Below are 16,008 nucleotides of genomic sequence, written 5' to 3' on the forward strand. Positions count from 1 at the left end.
CCTAATTTTTACATGCAATTCATGTTCCCACCTTCCCACCGCAAAAATAAATACGCAAATTGTTATATTTATTAGCGTATTTATTTTGGTTTTCATTAATATCGGTTTCCGTAACCTTTTTTTATGGATCCACAAAGACGGTTTTGTCTTTTAACCCCTGGGCCGCAAGATGAAATTGCTTATAGGTGATCGGATGGCAAGGATCTATACAAGTATCACCTGACGCTGGCGGGCCACCTAAAAAAGCCCGGCGGTCCGGAAGTTGAGCATCGCTGATTTAAGGATGACTCACGCTAGACCGAGCCGTGCCCGGGCCGAGGCTTCCGACATGTAATTTTCTATGACGGCTGATCGGTGATCACGTGGTGCTTTCCATAGAAAAAGAAGCTCCGGAAAGTTCCGGCCCGGCCACGGCCCGGTCTACCGTGAGTCATCCTTTTAAACGCACTAAACGCAGGTACTACATAGAAAGCTTATCTCGAACGATGGATGTAATGTTATATTGCTCACTTTTGTCAGAAATGCCCGTTTTCTTCTGAGAGACAGATGAGCATCGACATATAAATGACTAATGGCTAAATGGTAAATGAAAATCAAAACCTTGTGCTATCAAAACGTTAAATAATACAACTTTAGAGCAACTTTGGTAAAAGTGTTGGTTGTTAGTAGGTAGGTATGGTCAAAGTATTGGTAGTTGCATAGCGTCCATTCCATAGGCATTATTTTCTTCTAAGACAAACCTTTAAATCGCGCTCCGTTCCAAAGGGAAGCCCTGATTGTGGAGCTCCATATGGAAATAATACTATCTGCCGTGATAAGAATGTAACCCGCATTACAATAATCTTATCCTGAGCACTAAATCAGGAACACTGGCTTTAAAAGTAATGTAATGTTAAAGGAAAATGCTGGACTGACGCTTTATTTAATGTAATATAATATCTCTGTTTACGCTCAGTCGTTCCTTCTTGTCTGTAGATTATGAATACCTATTATGATCATCTTGACAACTTCTTAGATAGAAAGTATGACTTGATTCTGATATTATCTTTTCGGTTATTTATAAGTTAGTAAATGGTTTGCACAGACGGTTGTACTGACTTTTTTAATTTTAACACTGAGAAATGCTGATGCTCGAATTCAACAAGATTTAGTCGTATTTGTAGGTACAGCGAGCCCCTAAATTGCATGGACACAATATTACCTAATGAATTTATTTATAAAGTGTAGCTGGGTGTGAATACTTAAGTTTTTAGTTTTGACATAAGCTGTCATATTTTGTGTCTCCTACAGGTAGGTAATCATTCATGTCACGAAAATCATCAAATTATATGGATACTGGTAGGAATAGTTGGTCACACAAATCAACTATACCTACCAGTACCTTCTCACTAGAAAAAAGCGCGAAATTCAAATCTTCTATGGGACGATAACCCTTCGCGCTTAATTTTTTTTTAATTTGCCGCCTTTTTCTACTGACAAGATTTGCTAGACCAACTATAAATCAAATGAGAACTTATTGATAATTCATCTCAAATTCATTGCCACCGGTTACACCAGTCATGTCATTTAAAAGCGTCATGATTACAACGGTGACTAAACTTCAGCTACCCATTATAACAAAACAGTATGCTCCATAAAATCAACATAATCATAGCCTCCATAAATCCCTTTGTCTTGCCGCAGCCAATTATTCAGTCCTTTAATTCGGCCTAGATTCTATTATTATTCTAGATTCGTGCAGGACTCGATTACAGTACGAATAATCAACAAAATGGCTGTCGTGCCGCGATTCGCAAGAATGGCTTACCTACTGTTTAGCGGAATGATTTGTTTTACAAAGTTGACAGTGTTTATAATTAATGTTTACAAGTTTTACAAGACACCAGCTTGTAAAGCTCTCTCTTTACTCTTCAAAAACTGATGAAAAAGTTGCAATTTATCTACAAGAGTGGCTAAGAAATTTGATCCAACTCTACAACAAAGCGATTTGGTACTACTTCTTAGTATTAAAATCGTTTTAGTGAGTTTTTTTAGTACGTAAACAAAAAATATTGAGTATTTTATCAGTAGGTTTTTTGATTTATCTCTACATCTTATAAAATAGAGTCCCCCGCCGCGTCTGAGTGTTTGTGTGTATGTATGTTCGCGATAAATTCGAAAACTACTCAACGCATTTTCACGCGGCTTTCACATATCAATAGAGTGATTCTTGAGGAAGGTTTAGGTGTATAATTTGTTAAGGTTTACTCATGCGAAGCCGGGGCGGGTCGCTACTTTAAATTGTAACTACGCTGTGTAAGCTTTTGAAAAAGTCCTGTACGTTTTCTTCATCTTCTTTCTCGTTTCCTCATGACCACCAAACCCCTGCATTCTGCACGATTTTCCGCCATCCTAAATCATAGAGGCGCCTGGCAGGCTTTCGTTACCATGTCTACCCAGCGGGTCGGTGGATGTCCACTACCCCGTTCTGCAAAGTTAAAAGTGTCAAAACGTTGCCTTGAGCGGTAGCTGTCAGCAGCAGGGCCTTTTATATAGCCATCCATTGTGCAAATTATTATAATTGCTTCAGAACATTTCGTGCTTTCTAACATTTAACTATTCCGCCTCAAGTTACAAACCATAACCTGATAAACAGACAAAAACAACGCAATGTTTCTTACTATTTCCGTTCCCAATCTAACCTAACCCACCTTAAACTTAGCACCGAGTAACAATCCAACAAGTTATGTATTCCCCTGCAATAGGGAATATTAGGCAAAGCTCTGCGTAGATGGCACCTTTGTGGCACATACAGTAAACAAACCACATTGACACATGGCCTACCGCGAAACAAGAAAATAGAAATTTCGTTATCTAATCTCTCTATCACTCTTGCATATTCGAGCGATAAAGAGGCAGATAACTAAATTTCGATTTTCGCGTTTACCGGTCTGCCCTTGTTAACAAACCGCCTTGATGCATCAATGTCATATTTTATTGTCTGTGAAAACTTGTCAAAAAACAGTTTAAGGCACAGTATGTATAAGTTAGTCTATGAATTTACTGCTGCACTCTGGCGGCAGAACATTGCAGTAATATCCCCTATTGTACATCATTTGTGGTCACGTCACGCCGCCATTACGCCGCTCGGCCAATGGGAGCACGCCGTTTAATGCGCTTCCATATTTGAAAAGAATGAAACATGAATTCGTAATTTGAATTTGGAAGCGTTTAAGGCTCGGTTTTGTAGATTGCTGGTTATCGGAGATCTTTAATTATTTCTACCTCTATATGAGCCACTTGCACTATCCACTAACCCGGGGTTAACCGGTTAACCCTGGAGTTATCATGGTTACCATTTGACACTGGGTTAACGGTTTAACCGCTTAACCCCGGGTTAGTGGGATGGTTCAAGTGGCCCTAAGTGTGTTTTTGTGAGATTTCGATGTCAAACGAATGGGCACAAATAAGTATAGTTGAGTATGTGATCTTACCTATGCTTTTGATTGTAATAGATACAGTCGCCCTCAGATATACAGGAGCGGCCAAAGTGCTCAAAAATAACTGACCTTTAATTTGGGTTTATTCTAGTGTGAAGTCAAAATGTTCGTAATCTATATCAGTTGTTTATATAAATATAGTGTCAGTGTCAGGTAATCAACGAATCAAAGTACCTAATCATTAACAAAAAATATATTTTACAGTGCATATGGTCTTATTTTCCCGCACTAGTGCGTAAAAAATGATACTTTTCGTGCGTATGTCAAATGTTTAAAGGGCCATATGTACTGTAAAACGTTGTACGATACACGTGCGGATAGGTAATTCGCAACTCGTGTAGATTTAAAATTTACTCTTTACCGCACTTGTATCGTAAATAACTATGTTAGGTTACATCTAGAGATTTAATGGCAATAAAAGATTACAAGTCAGTTTAAAATAAAACTCTAGAAATCATAATAACGCACTTATCCCATACGCCATTAAAAATAATAAGGTAATCATTCCAAAGTAGCAGTTACACGTAGCTTTCAAAATTACCAAGATGGCGGCGGATTACGTTTTTAAAATTCGAAACTCAATAAATTACGTTACAAACCGAGCGTTCTGATTGGCCAGCGTTCGGTAATAGTCGAGTAATGGCTGGTTCTCGTAATAGATCGATTTGTATTAAATGACGCGTGAGATGAGCTTGGTCGTTAACATTACGTTCAATGCCAATGATATAAAATGATATTTATGGCTATTGTAGTCTAATGGACCCATTTACTCTTTATGGTTTTGGTATACAAAACATGTTTAATATTCTTGATGTTTAATCGATTATAATTATGTTAGGTACCTACACTGTTGCCTGACGCATAATAACATTGAGACCGATTTAAGTGACTCTTCCTGAACTAAAGTGTCATTCTATGGAACTTGCTAACTATGTAAAATTGTCTCTGAATGTCAATTTAGTGAGTTTTGTTTACATAGTTAGCAAGTTCCATAGAATGACACTTTAGATGGCAATATTATTTCAAATGAGTGTAAAAACTAAAAATAATACAGTCCGCATCTTGACAGAGTCTATCCCAATTTACATGGAAGTTTGCATGGTTTGTATGGAAGTATTGGAAGTGTTTAATATTCACAAAATTGCGGGTAGGCAGTTGCTAATTTCTGCCCAAATAGCGGAGCCCAAATAGCGCAGCTAATTTTCGGACCAAATAGCGGAGGAACTAAAAATACCTGTCAGCGACGCACTCCACCAAGCTACAGAACGGGACCGATGGAGACAACTAGCTGACGGAATCAAGCGGAGTCACGATCCTCAGCAATGAGGGACCGATTGAAGAGGAGTTGCTAATTTCTAGTTCCCTTTAAGGCCACTCGCACCATCCCACTAACCCGGGGTTAAGTTAAACCTGGGGTTACCATGGTTACCAGTACAATTTGACACTGGGTTAACGGTTAAACCGGTTAACCCCGGGATAGTGGGATGGTGCAAGTGGCGCTAGAAAGCTTAGCACGCGAACATATTGAGGAAATTTGACCTCATTCGTACTCTGGTCAAGTTCTAGCGAATTAACATGTAAGGTAAGGTAGGGTAAGACTAACATAGTATATTTTTGCTCGGGGCAAGACAAACAGTATGGGAATTCATACAAGTGATAGTCTTACCCCACCTTCCCTTATTTCAGTTTTATTACGAACCTAAAACTCCAATCGTATCGCATAATAGCCTGTACTTTAATACCAATTGTACGGGCAATTTAACATAGGTATATACAAACATACATAATGGAGCTTTATGTTTAATGATATTTTTATTTATTCATGAGAGAGCTATTAAACCGTGGTTGAATTGCCAAGATAATATGCAGATGATGTATAATGCTTGGGTTTTTACGAATAAGCGGAGGAAATAATTATTTTAATAAGAAATCATGTATCTATGATTAGCAATCTTAGTAAAATGATAAATGAGTTAAGGGAAACATGAATGAATGACTCCGAGAGCTGAAAAGTATAGTCCGACAAGAAATTGTAGAAAATTATTGAGGGCGCCACTTCCTAAATACGTAACTGTCACATTTTTGACGTAAAACATTTTTTTGATGTACATGGCAACAATTTAGTATAGAAATTTTTTATTTCCATTTTATTTAATTTCTGCTATTTTATGTCGCACTGTAGAGAAATCTAATCAGGATAGCTATCATTGAACACACAAAACTCATTTAAAAGCTGAACTTATATTTTTATAATCATATGATTTATGGAGTTGGACCAAGAAAAGTCTGCAGCGATTTTGTTATTAATACGTCATAATTTCATAGAAGTTTGACGTTTCAAATAACACTTGCACTGCATCTGCTATCAAAGTCGCTGCAGACTTTTCTTGGTCTAAAACTCTATTTGTAATTTTGTAGCGCAACATGAACATCGGACCTCAGAGCTTCTACTATGTGTTGATAAATTAATATTCAGTCAATAGTTTTTCGAAACTCACTTATTATTCATATTCTACAAGTATTTAATTTTCAATTGCCGTTTGATAAGATTTTGAGTTGTTCGTTGTGCATTAGATTAGGGTGGACCGGGGCCAATGGCGATACGGGTACCTACATCGTCCACGTTTTTTTGTAATTTACTTAACCCAAAAACTGAACATTTCATGCTTATCAATAATCTGCCAGGCAACATGTTACGATATCTTTACCTGAATACGTATGTAGCTTTAGTAATCCCATAGGTATTTAAATAGTGGTTTTACTCACATGCAATTGTTTTTTCCAGCCTCCTTCCCCATCACAAGGCGGATCGGCCACCCGTACCAGAACCGAACGCCGCCGAAACGCAAGAAGCCCCGCACCTCGTTTACTCGACTCCAAATAGCGGAGCTGGAGAAGCGGTTCCACAAGCAGAAGTACCTGGCGTCGGCGGAGCGGGCGAGCTTAGCGAAGACGTTGAAGATGACTGACGCGCAGGTGAAGACGTGGTTTCAAAATCGAAGAACGAAATGGAGGTGAGTCTCTTATACTGATGATCCTTCCGGCCGATTTCAACCATAGCGACCACTTCGACTCCTAGTTAATAGCTCGGCGCTCGTGTACCCGAATATGGCTGACGTAGCCAACCTTTGAGGTGAACCCCTAAGCACATTGAGGGCACGTAAGAACACCAGCCACATAGTGGTAGTGAATGGAAGCAGGCTACTATGCCATAGAGAAATAAATAACTTGTTTCACTGTGACTATATGACTATGTACCTTACATACAGGCATTCTTTGTGGTACCGTGTAGGCACGTTAATATTGTAGGATTTATGTACATACCCCACAACATTATTTTTAGGCCATTTCCATACGGACTGACCGAAAGTTTTCTACCCAGGTTGTTCACTGGAGTTGTACTTGAATTTCCCAAGCAATTTAAAATTTACGATTGTATTTTTACAGATTAACTCTGGGTAAACTGAGAAAATCATGAAAAAAGAATAGGTACTAATAAATGGTTAATACCAAATGTTACTATTAGGTATGAGTGCTAAATGCCAGATTTCCTCTCATTTAGGTACTCACGCAAAAACGCGTCAACCATTTATTTTTTACAAAACTTACAATAATATGAGGAATTTAAGTATGTACGAACGATGCCCACTTTCCCCTAATCCTTAACTTGTCTTCAGCATTAGTGGAAGAATTAATCAAGCAGCATATCGGCGCCTAGTCGGTTCTCATTAACCGATAAACAGGCTAATACTAAACAAAACAATAAGTAGGAGATAAAACCCATTAACACGGCCTACCTGCGCTGTCGTTCCGATCGCGCGGCAAGCACGGGCTGGACTTAAAAAACCGGCTAAGTGCGAGTCGGCCTCGCGCACGAAGGGTTCCGTACCATTACGCAAGAAACGGCAAAAAAACACGTTTGTTGTATGGGAGCCCCAGTTAAATATTTATTTTATATTGTTTTTAGTATTTTGTTGTTATAGCGGCATCATCTGTGAAAATTTGAACTGTCTATCACGGTTCAAGTTACAGCCTGGTGACAGACAGACGGACGGACGGACGGACGGATAGACAGACGGACAGCGGAGTCTTAGTAATAGGGTCCCGTTTTTACCCTTTGGGTACGGAACCCTAAAAATCATCTTTTACTCTTATGCAAGGAACCCGATTCTGATATAACAATTTGTTACGATTTTGATCTTATTTTGATACGACCTTGAAGATCGCTCACGCTGATCGGTGCTTGCAAAATGAAGTGAAAGTCGTGCGTGAGACGCGCGCGCCCATCACCAAGACGATCGTCAATGTTTTATCAAAACCAGTTAAAAACATAAAAAAATGTTAAAATACCTAGGTCGATGTTCGCGGTAGCAATTAAAATCTCAAACTTCGATATTTAAAATCTGAATGCTGTACCAAGTTGTTGTTACTAATATCTTTTTAATGGTACACAGATTTTTTGAAATCAAATGACCAATGAAATCAGGGTTCAGAACAGACAAAATGTTTGTGTAGGTACGTATTTATTTCCGTTGTGTTTTTAACAGCTTGTAAAAGTATCAGCTGAGTAACAGAGGCCCGTTTCTCAAAAGTTTGTAACTTGTAATACAAGTGGAAGTCCCTTTCTCACAAAAGCTATCAAAAAGTGACATCCGCTTGTATTACAAGTAACAAGCTTTTGAGCAACGGGCCCCTGCTAATAGAAGTAGCTTGTGCAACTTAAAAATTATAAAAACTATAATTTATAAATTTTTGCACATTTACAAGGAATTATAGGTATAGTATAATTCCTTGTAAATGTGCACGAATTCAAATCATAGACAACGAAACCAAAATCATAAGAATTCAAAACCATTTTTTGTCATACATCTTCCCTATTTTTTATCGTCATATTAACACCTTTCTCTGTCGCCTTTCATCAATAACCCTAACAATAGGATAATCCAATAGCACAAACAATAAACCTCTAGTATCGGAGAGTAGATCACGAGTGTATGTTTTTTTTTTAAAGCAATGGCATGGCGCCGCGCGTATCGAGCAAGCGTTATCGACTCCGTACACAAACAGCGCTTGTCCATTAGAAGTAATCGCCCGTGATGCCACCAACACGATTCGGACCGGCATTGTCTCGCAGTTTTGAATTTAGAATGCTTTTGTTGCCGAGGGGTTTTACTTTTTAATAGGTGCCTATAACGTTTTGCGAGCGGGCAGAGCTAAATTGAAGTAGTTTTTCAACAGATAAGTGATAAAAAAGTATGCGATCATGTAAGAGTAGATATAATATTTATTCAATGAAATGACTTTGTTGTGTTGTTGATTAAATGTAATAGATTGTAATGCTCGCCGTTGATTTTTCAAATCCCACTAACCTGGGTTAACCGGTTAAACAAATAAACATGGATTTACCATGGACCAGTAGGTACAATTTGACACTGGGTTAACGGTTTAACCGGTTAACCCCGGGTTAGTGGGATGGTGCAAGTGGCGCTAAGAGCACCTAAATCATCCTCATTACTCTATTGATGGGTGAAAACCGCATCAAAATCCATTCAGTAGTTTTTGTGTTTAACGCGAACATACAGACAGACAGACGCGGCCGGGAACTTTGTTTTATAAGGTGTAGTGATTTTCATATTCCAGAAGCTATTTAACTGTCTGTAACATGTAAGTAGATTAAACATGTAATTAATATGCTATACAAATGTATACCTATGTTTAATTTGAATATTGTTCCGTGTCATGTCATCGTAGTTAAATTATTCATGAACTTAAAAGCGTCGTCCGAACATGTGTCCTATTGATTAAACGCGCTCATTAAATTATGTTAATTATGTTAATTGTCGTTTCCGAACTACAGTTATTTATTCATTATTTTAGTTCTGGTTTAATGAATTAATAATACAGATGTAGTGTATAATAATTTTCCATGGAAACATACGAACGTGTCTTGCTATTTCAGTCAGTCTCGGACCAAAATGTACTGAGGTTGACTGAAGTAGCATGACAAATACGAACGTTTCCGAGAAAATACGATGGAAAACAATGCACTACGTTCTGTACTAAAGAGATGGCTATAATGCGCTTATTCTACATGAGTCACATAATAACACACGAGGTGTTTTTTAAGGAAAAAAATCTCTATGGTCATTTAATAGGGGTCATTACGCTAGTTTTCGTCCGTCCACTTGGCGGAATTTGAATATTAACTTACATTGCTGCACAAATTTGGACATATATATTCCAATCCTTAATGTCTAAACAATATATCTATCTATATAAAAGGTATATTTCGTAAGTAGTAAATTAAAAATGAAATATATATTTTTTTAATCCGTCAAGTGGACGAAAACTAGCGCACTGACCCTATTTGCAAATGCGGCAGTGCAGTGGCATGTTAAGCCATTTGTAGTTTTTTTTTAATTTTATTTTGTGCAAGTAAGCTTAAATAAATAATAAATTCCAGAATAAGGATTCCAGATTTTTTTTTATCGATATCGATAGTATGGCATATTACTTCCGTAGACCAATGGATAGGTAGTGACTATACCCTACGACCATATAAAAAAATAATATTTACAAAAATAAAACATAAATCTGTCTTTCACATTTTTGCTGGTAAAGTAAGTATTTAATATTAGACATTACACTGTAGACACGTTTGGGCCGGACCTTTAAAAAAAGGCTCATTTAAGTAAAGATAACGATAAAGGAGGATTTATTATACAGTTTAAGATATTCTAATATTGGTCCACGGACATTAACATTCTTGAGACGCTTATAAAGGTTGGCTTTTACATGTGTTTGTAATGTAATCGTTCAAGTTCTGTTTCAAAATGATTATTTATACTTATACTTTTAAGATATTCAAACCACTCGCTTAGTATAAAATCTGTGGAGTTAGGCCAAGAAAAGTCTGCAGCGATTTTGATTGCCCAGTGCAAGTGTTATTTATACGTCATAATTTCATAGAAGTTTGACGTTTAAAATAACACTTGCACTGCGTGGACTATCAAAATGTCTTCAGACTTTTATTGGTCTAACTCTATATATATATATTTTATACAGAGAGAAGGAGTTAATACCTTAATACATATGCGTAGGTACTAACCTACCTAAAACAATAAAAGTATAACCTCAAATAATTTAATACGATTGTCATTTCAAACCCTTTGTAAAAACCCATTAGATGTCACTAACCTCACCCAACAAATAAATCATTATTGGTAAAGTTGAATCGTCACCGGAGTCTGGTCGCGATACCACGGGATCATTTGTCATAGATAAAAGCTATTCATTTGTGTCGCTAGATTGAGTGTCTGGGCTTAATGTGACGGAATATCATTATAAGTCATACTATTTAGGATAATATTATGACATTGACAGTCGTAGATTTTTTACGTCCATCTCATCTATGTCTTGTATGTAATTAACTGGTTTGGTTTGACGTAAATAAGTGTATTTTGTTTGTTTCTTTCTTTTTTTCTTTCTTAGATTAACCCTTTTCTTGGCAACATATTTTAATAGATACATTTTTAACCTTTCGTAAGTCTGTGGTGGTCAAAAATCGTGGATTCAAACCTCAGTCGTGCAGGAGAGAGCAGATTTTTTTTTTTTCGAAAAAAGTGCAAATTATGGTTAACAATTCGGTCTGTTACTTCTTCAAGCTTAAACGGCTGAAGCAATTTAGTATGGAGATAGTTTGAGACCCGGGGAATGACCGAGACGAAGTTGCAGGCAGAAGCTAGTTTTCTTTAGGTACGCGGTCCTCATTTCCCTTCCTCAGATATGAGGTTATTTATAAAATATATTTCTATCGCTTAATTTGACTTGTTGAATAAGTATTTGTAAATTTAGAAATAACGAAAATACGTCTTTTAGAAGTTATAAGTAGGTAGCTGTGAATTTACTGTTGAATAAATAAAATATGATCATAAATTTTTAAATTATTAAATATATGTATATTTGTAAGCCATTGTGCATGCATGTATTCATTCACATGGGATAACAGGTAATCCAATCATTAAAAACGCATTGTCCCACCCCGCTCATACATTACAATACTTAGCACCCAATTGAAAGAGAACAATAGCACCATTACTTACCACACCTATTCTACACTTCAAACACAAAACAAACTAACACACAATTTTCTTACCATAGTTACTACCTTTTCCGTCTAGGGCCACATTGCATATCTACCATTAGATAAGCATGTGACAACATTATAAATGAGATGTCGATAAATCGATGCTTGCATAAATTTTATCGATACCGATGCTTATTAGTCGATTCGATTTATGGTTGTTTTAAATGTCAATTTTGTGCGTATTTTACATCTCACCATTAGTTTGATGGATTGTGGAAAGTTATTACAACAGTAGTTGAGTTGATATACGAGGTATAAAATAAGTAGTTATATTATCTTACATGGCTACTGGTCACACGCAAACAATTTCACATTAGGTACCTTCTATAACAAATTATACATATATAAGATAAGGTAAGAAGTACATACATTTTATGAATCTAATTCGATGACAATGAAATGAAAAATATAGCTAATTCTTTAATTTTACTTACTGAACAGGACCATCACTATTTGATAATTTTTTACGAAAAGTTTTCTCGTCGAAATTCCACGTATCCCAACGTGTTCAAGAGACATATTGTTAGGTAGGTTTCATTCTGAGGAAAGATTCGTTTTTCCGTGTAGTCACAAACAAAATATGAGACGCTAAGATTTTTGCAATATTTTTATAAGAACTTAAATAAATTTTACATAAATATACACGTATATTAGTGTTAGGTAAGCACAAAAGACACAAAGGCGTTATAATAATTAAGGTTATATATTATAAGAGCTGTGACATTTAGTGTAGAAATCTGAATATTATCTAATATTTTAATAAATAATTAGACTGCTTTAACAATGTCAATTTACACCAACATTGCATGTGGACAGAAAAATAAACTCCAAAAAGCAAAGAAATTCGCCATCAATGCTCCACACTGAGTGGGTATAGCTATGTATAAAACATGAAGCAGGCGTTACACGGACCCGGGGGTAAATATTGTATGAGCAGCACAACTCGGCAGTTTGATCCATACATTATTAAGCGGTGGGAAAGACTCCATTTTTACATGCATGCATTGTTCCTGGTTTATTTCCTATTTTTGTGACTTTTACGAACGCGGAGTTTAAGTTATTGTTATCGTTTGGGTTAAAGTTGCACTAAGCAGCGGCTGAGACAATAACTATATATGTAAATGTAGGTAGATGGGTCGATCAACTATTTCTTGTTGTTATATCGGCTACATCAGTCACGTGCGAGCACACCAGCGACATCAACGGAGTTGACAGTAGTCGCCGTGGCCGAAGTCGGCCGTGGAGTTATTATTATTATCTGCACCGTCAGCCAGGGGTCAATATTAGCAAAGTTTGTCAGAAAAACGTTTGTACTACGTTCTACTAACATGCTTATTCGATGGCCTATTATGGTAAGGGTACTACAAAAATCATGTTTTTAACCATGAAACCTGGGTTTAAAAGTGACCCAAGGGAACATAAAAGTAACCATAGCAACGAGTGACAAGCAAAAGTTGATTCGCCCAGATAATTTTCGTTTAATACACGGTTAGGTCGTTAGGATTGATTCAAAAATAAATAAAACCTAATCTAATAATGACGTTATTGAAAAGAAGCGATTTGATGAGCAGTTTCATAATAGATATAAAAACGATTATGACTTTGATATCAATAACCCTGACTAGACGTGAGCTCTTGAAAACATGTGAAGTCAATTATAATAAAATGCAATAACTCCTTATTGCACAGCAAAAAATCAGGTACACACCTGAAACAACGTAAACTCTGACACACACGACACACAAGTCTGACACACAAATAGATAGTTACTTAACTTATTCCATTATTAAACCTGCTTTTGTCAGATATCGATAAATTATAGACCATCGTTATGAGTGTAGACAAATTAAACATGACAGCTTATTTTAAAAGCATGTCACGTTCAGACGGTATTAATTTTGCACTAAACCTGACAGATTTATCAGCGTAGCACTATTTTTGCTAAGAAGAACTTTCACCTTTCAAGCTTGACTATAAAGGTTGAAAGTGATGGTCCTTCTAATGTCGTACACGAAATTTTATTCAATAATTTATTAGTTAATCCATTTCTTGTAGCCATTCGCAATACGATGACCTTTCTAACAATTCTAACCGTAATTTCCTCAAACTAACACGCTGTAAAGGTCGTTCATTCTCTTTGTCAATTCAGTATTCCGACAAATCGAATTGGAATCGAGCTAACACACAATGTACCGCCCAACGGCAACATGGTAGGCGGCTCTTTACTTATTCACTCACCCTGCTTCATTTCCTCCCTGTAATTCTTTTCCCTTGTATAAGTGAATATTAAAACTCCCAGAATTAGGGTGCTGTAATCTGTTAGAGGAAAACTGATTCTGTTACCACCGCAAACGGTCTATTTCAGCTTAAAGCGTGTCTGGTGATTTAATTTTGGCAAGGAAGATGTCTGTTCACGCCAATCTTGCCTTTGCTCCTATAGTTTGAAGAAGCGAAATCGCTTGAGGTTTCAGTGTGGAGTTGTGACTGTTTTGGCTGTGGTGTTCGTCGTTCTGGATGTCTTTGGGATAATTGCTGCTTGTAGGCTGTCTCCTTAGGAATTAAGAAACAAATCCGTTGGCTGATTGATACGAGGTTCGAGAATGTTCGAGGGTGCAAGTTGGCAAGATGTTTTTTTCCTTTAACTAGATACCTGTCCTGTCTTTATTCGATTCGCTATCTTTCTCGAATTTAATTAAAATCAAAGGCAGATCTAGTTTATTTTTTAGGAAAAACCTTATAAGTTACAAACTTCTTGGGCTTGGTAGCAATATAACAAATTACATAGTGACGTGACAAAGGGAAAAGGAAGTTATCGATTAACTTTTTGCGTGTCAAACTAAATTCAAGGTTGCCAGAAGGGCTTCACCATTAATTGTATGAAAGTTTTCCTTGAATCATGGAAAAAGAGTTAAAAGAGTAACCTCGAGTACTCTTAACGGTAAATTATTAAGATAAAGTGTTCTCAGTCTAATATTTAAAATTAATTTATATGTAACGAGTGAATTGCAAAAAAATTGTACGTAATTAAGCGCAGTTAAGAAGCTGTGATTAGTCTTAACTTAATTGATTCATTTCTGTTACGAAAATTAACTATGTATATTGTATTGTATTGTATTGTATTGTATTTATTGTACTTAGGTAATTCGTACACATATAAGTCTATAGCAGCGGTCGGCAACAAGCGGCCCGCGGGCCGCATGTGACCCGCGAACCTCTCGCTTGCGGCCTGTAAGCCTCTCTGGCTATTTTGTATGTAATATTGAGAAACGACAATGTCTGCTAAAGTCACAAATATTACCAAAGTGCGGCCCGCGTCAACTTCGAAAACTGCTATGTGGCCCTTGGCTGCTAAAAGGTTGCCGACCGCTGGTCTATAGCATACGCTAACACACTTTCATGCATCTAACTTAAATAGAAATGGCTTAACTGTGGTAACACAATGGAATCAAATAACTTTAGACTAATTACACGTGCTTAACTATGTAATTTTTTTTTGCAATTCACTCTAACAATAATATGGGAATGGCACAAAACATATTACTAAGGCATTAAATCTGAAATATGACTATCAGATTAAAAAATATACATACATTCGGGGATTCAATATCATACATTTAATTTTATCGGAGCTATGAAAAAGGCGTTACTACGAATTTTCTTTGTATATGTGCATTATGTAATATTGCCGTATCGATGATACCTTGTACTTTAACAATCATTTATCATTTCGTTTATTTACATATTCCTTTGTTTATTTAATAAACCGTAATACGAGAAGTCAATTTTAAATCAACCTGTTTTGTTACAAACACTATATACGCCTTATAAAACAAAGTCCCCCGCCGCGTCTGTCTGTTTGTATGTTCGCGATAAACTCAAAAACTACTGAACAGATTTTCATGCGGTTTTCATCTATCGATAAAGTGATTCTTGGGGAAGGTTTAGGAGTATAATTTGTTAAGATTTACCCGTGCGAAGCCGGGGCAGGTCGCTAGTAATCAATATAATATCCGCTTTAATGTCTTGACCGAATGCGTTTGCATTTACAGAAAAACTTATTTTGGAGTTCATAATTCTTCAAAAGCTCTTTCCGCTTCTTTTCGATAAACAACTCATTCCAAGCAGGCTTTTAAAAGCCGTTATTAATAAAAAATCTCCAATTTTAAAAGGTTTTCAGAATCTTATGGAATCAAGGTGGCATCAAGTCTCGTCTATTATGCATGCAAAATACGGTCACGTCTCCAACTTCGGAGACGGGCCCGATTTAGACGTTCAACTGTTTTGACAATCTCCATGCCACCAGGCAAGTTAGTCAGGGACAGACGACCATCGACTAAAGATATCGATAATTGTAACTATCGATAAAAAGGAAAAGCATGAATA

At 36.7% G+C, this 16,008-nt stretch overlaps 1 protein-coding gene and 1 long non-coding RNA gene across 2 annotated transcripts in view; both read left to right on the forward strand.

Annotated features, from left to right (window-relative positions):
* Nucleotides 1-16,008, forward strand: part of LOC134801192 (uncharacterized) — a 298,318-nt gene that overhangs the window by 102,175 nt on the left and 180,135 nt on the right. The window lies entirely within an intron of this gene.
* The window catches only part of LOC134801148 (T-cell leukemia homeobox protein 3), a 62,387-nt gene that overhangs the window by 30,058 nt on the left and 16,321 nt on the right, over nucleotides 1-16,008 (forward strand). The window contains exon 2 of the mRNA XM_063773689.1: nucleotides 6,265-6,493. Coding sequence (XP_063629759.1) covers nucleotides 6,265-6,493 — 229 coding nt within the window. The remainder of the gene's footprint in view (nucleotides 1-6,264; nucleotides 6,494-16,008) is intronic.

Source organism: Cydia splendana, chromosome 21 (assembly GCF_910591565.1).
Source record: "Cydia splendana chromosome 21, ilCydSple1.2, whole genome shotgun sequence".
Lineage (NCBI taxonomy): Eukaryota > Metazoa > Arthropoda > Insecta > Lepidoptera > Tortricidae > Cydia > Cydia splendana.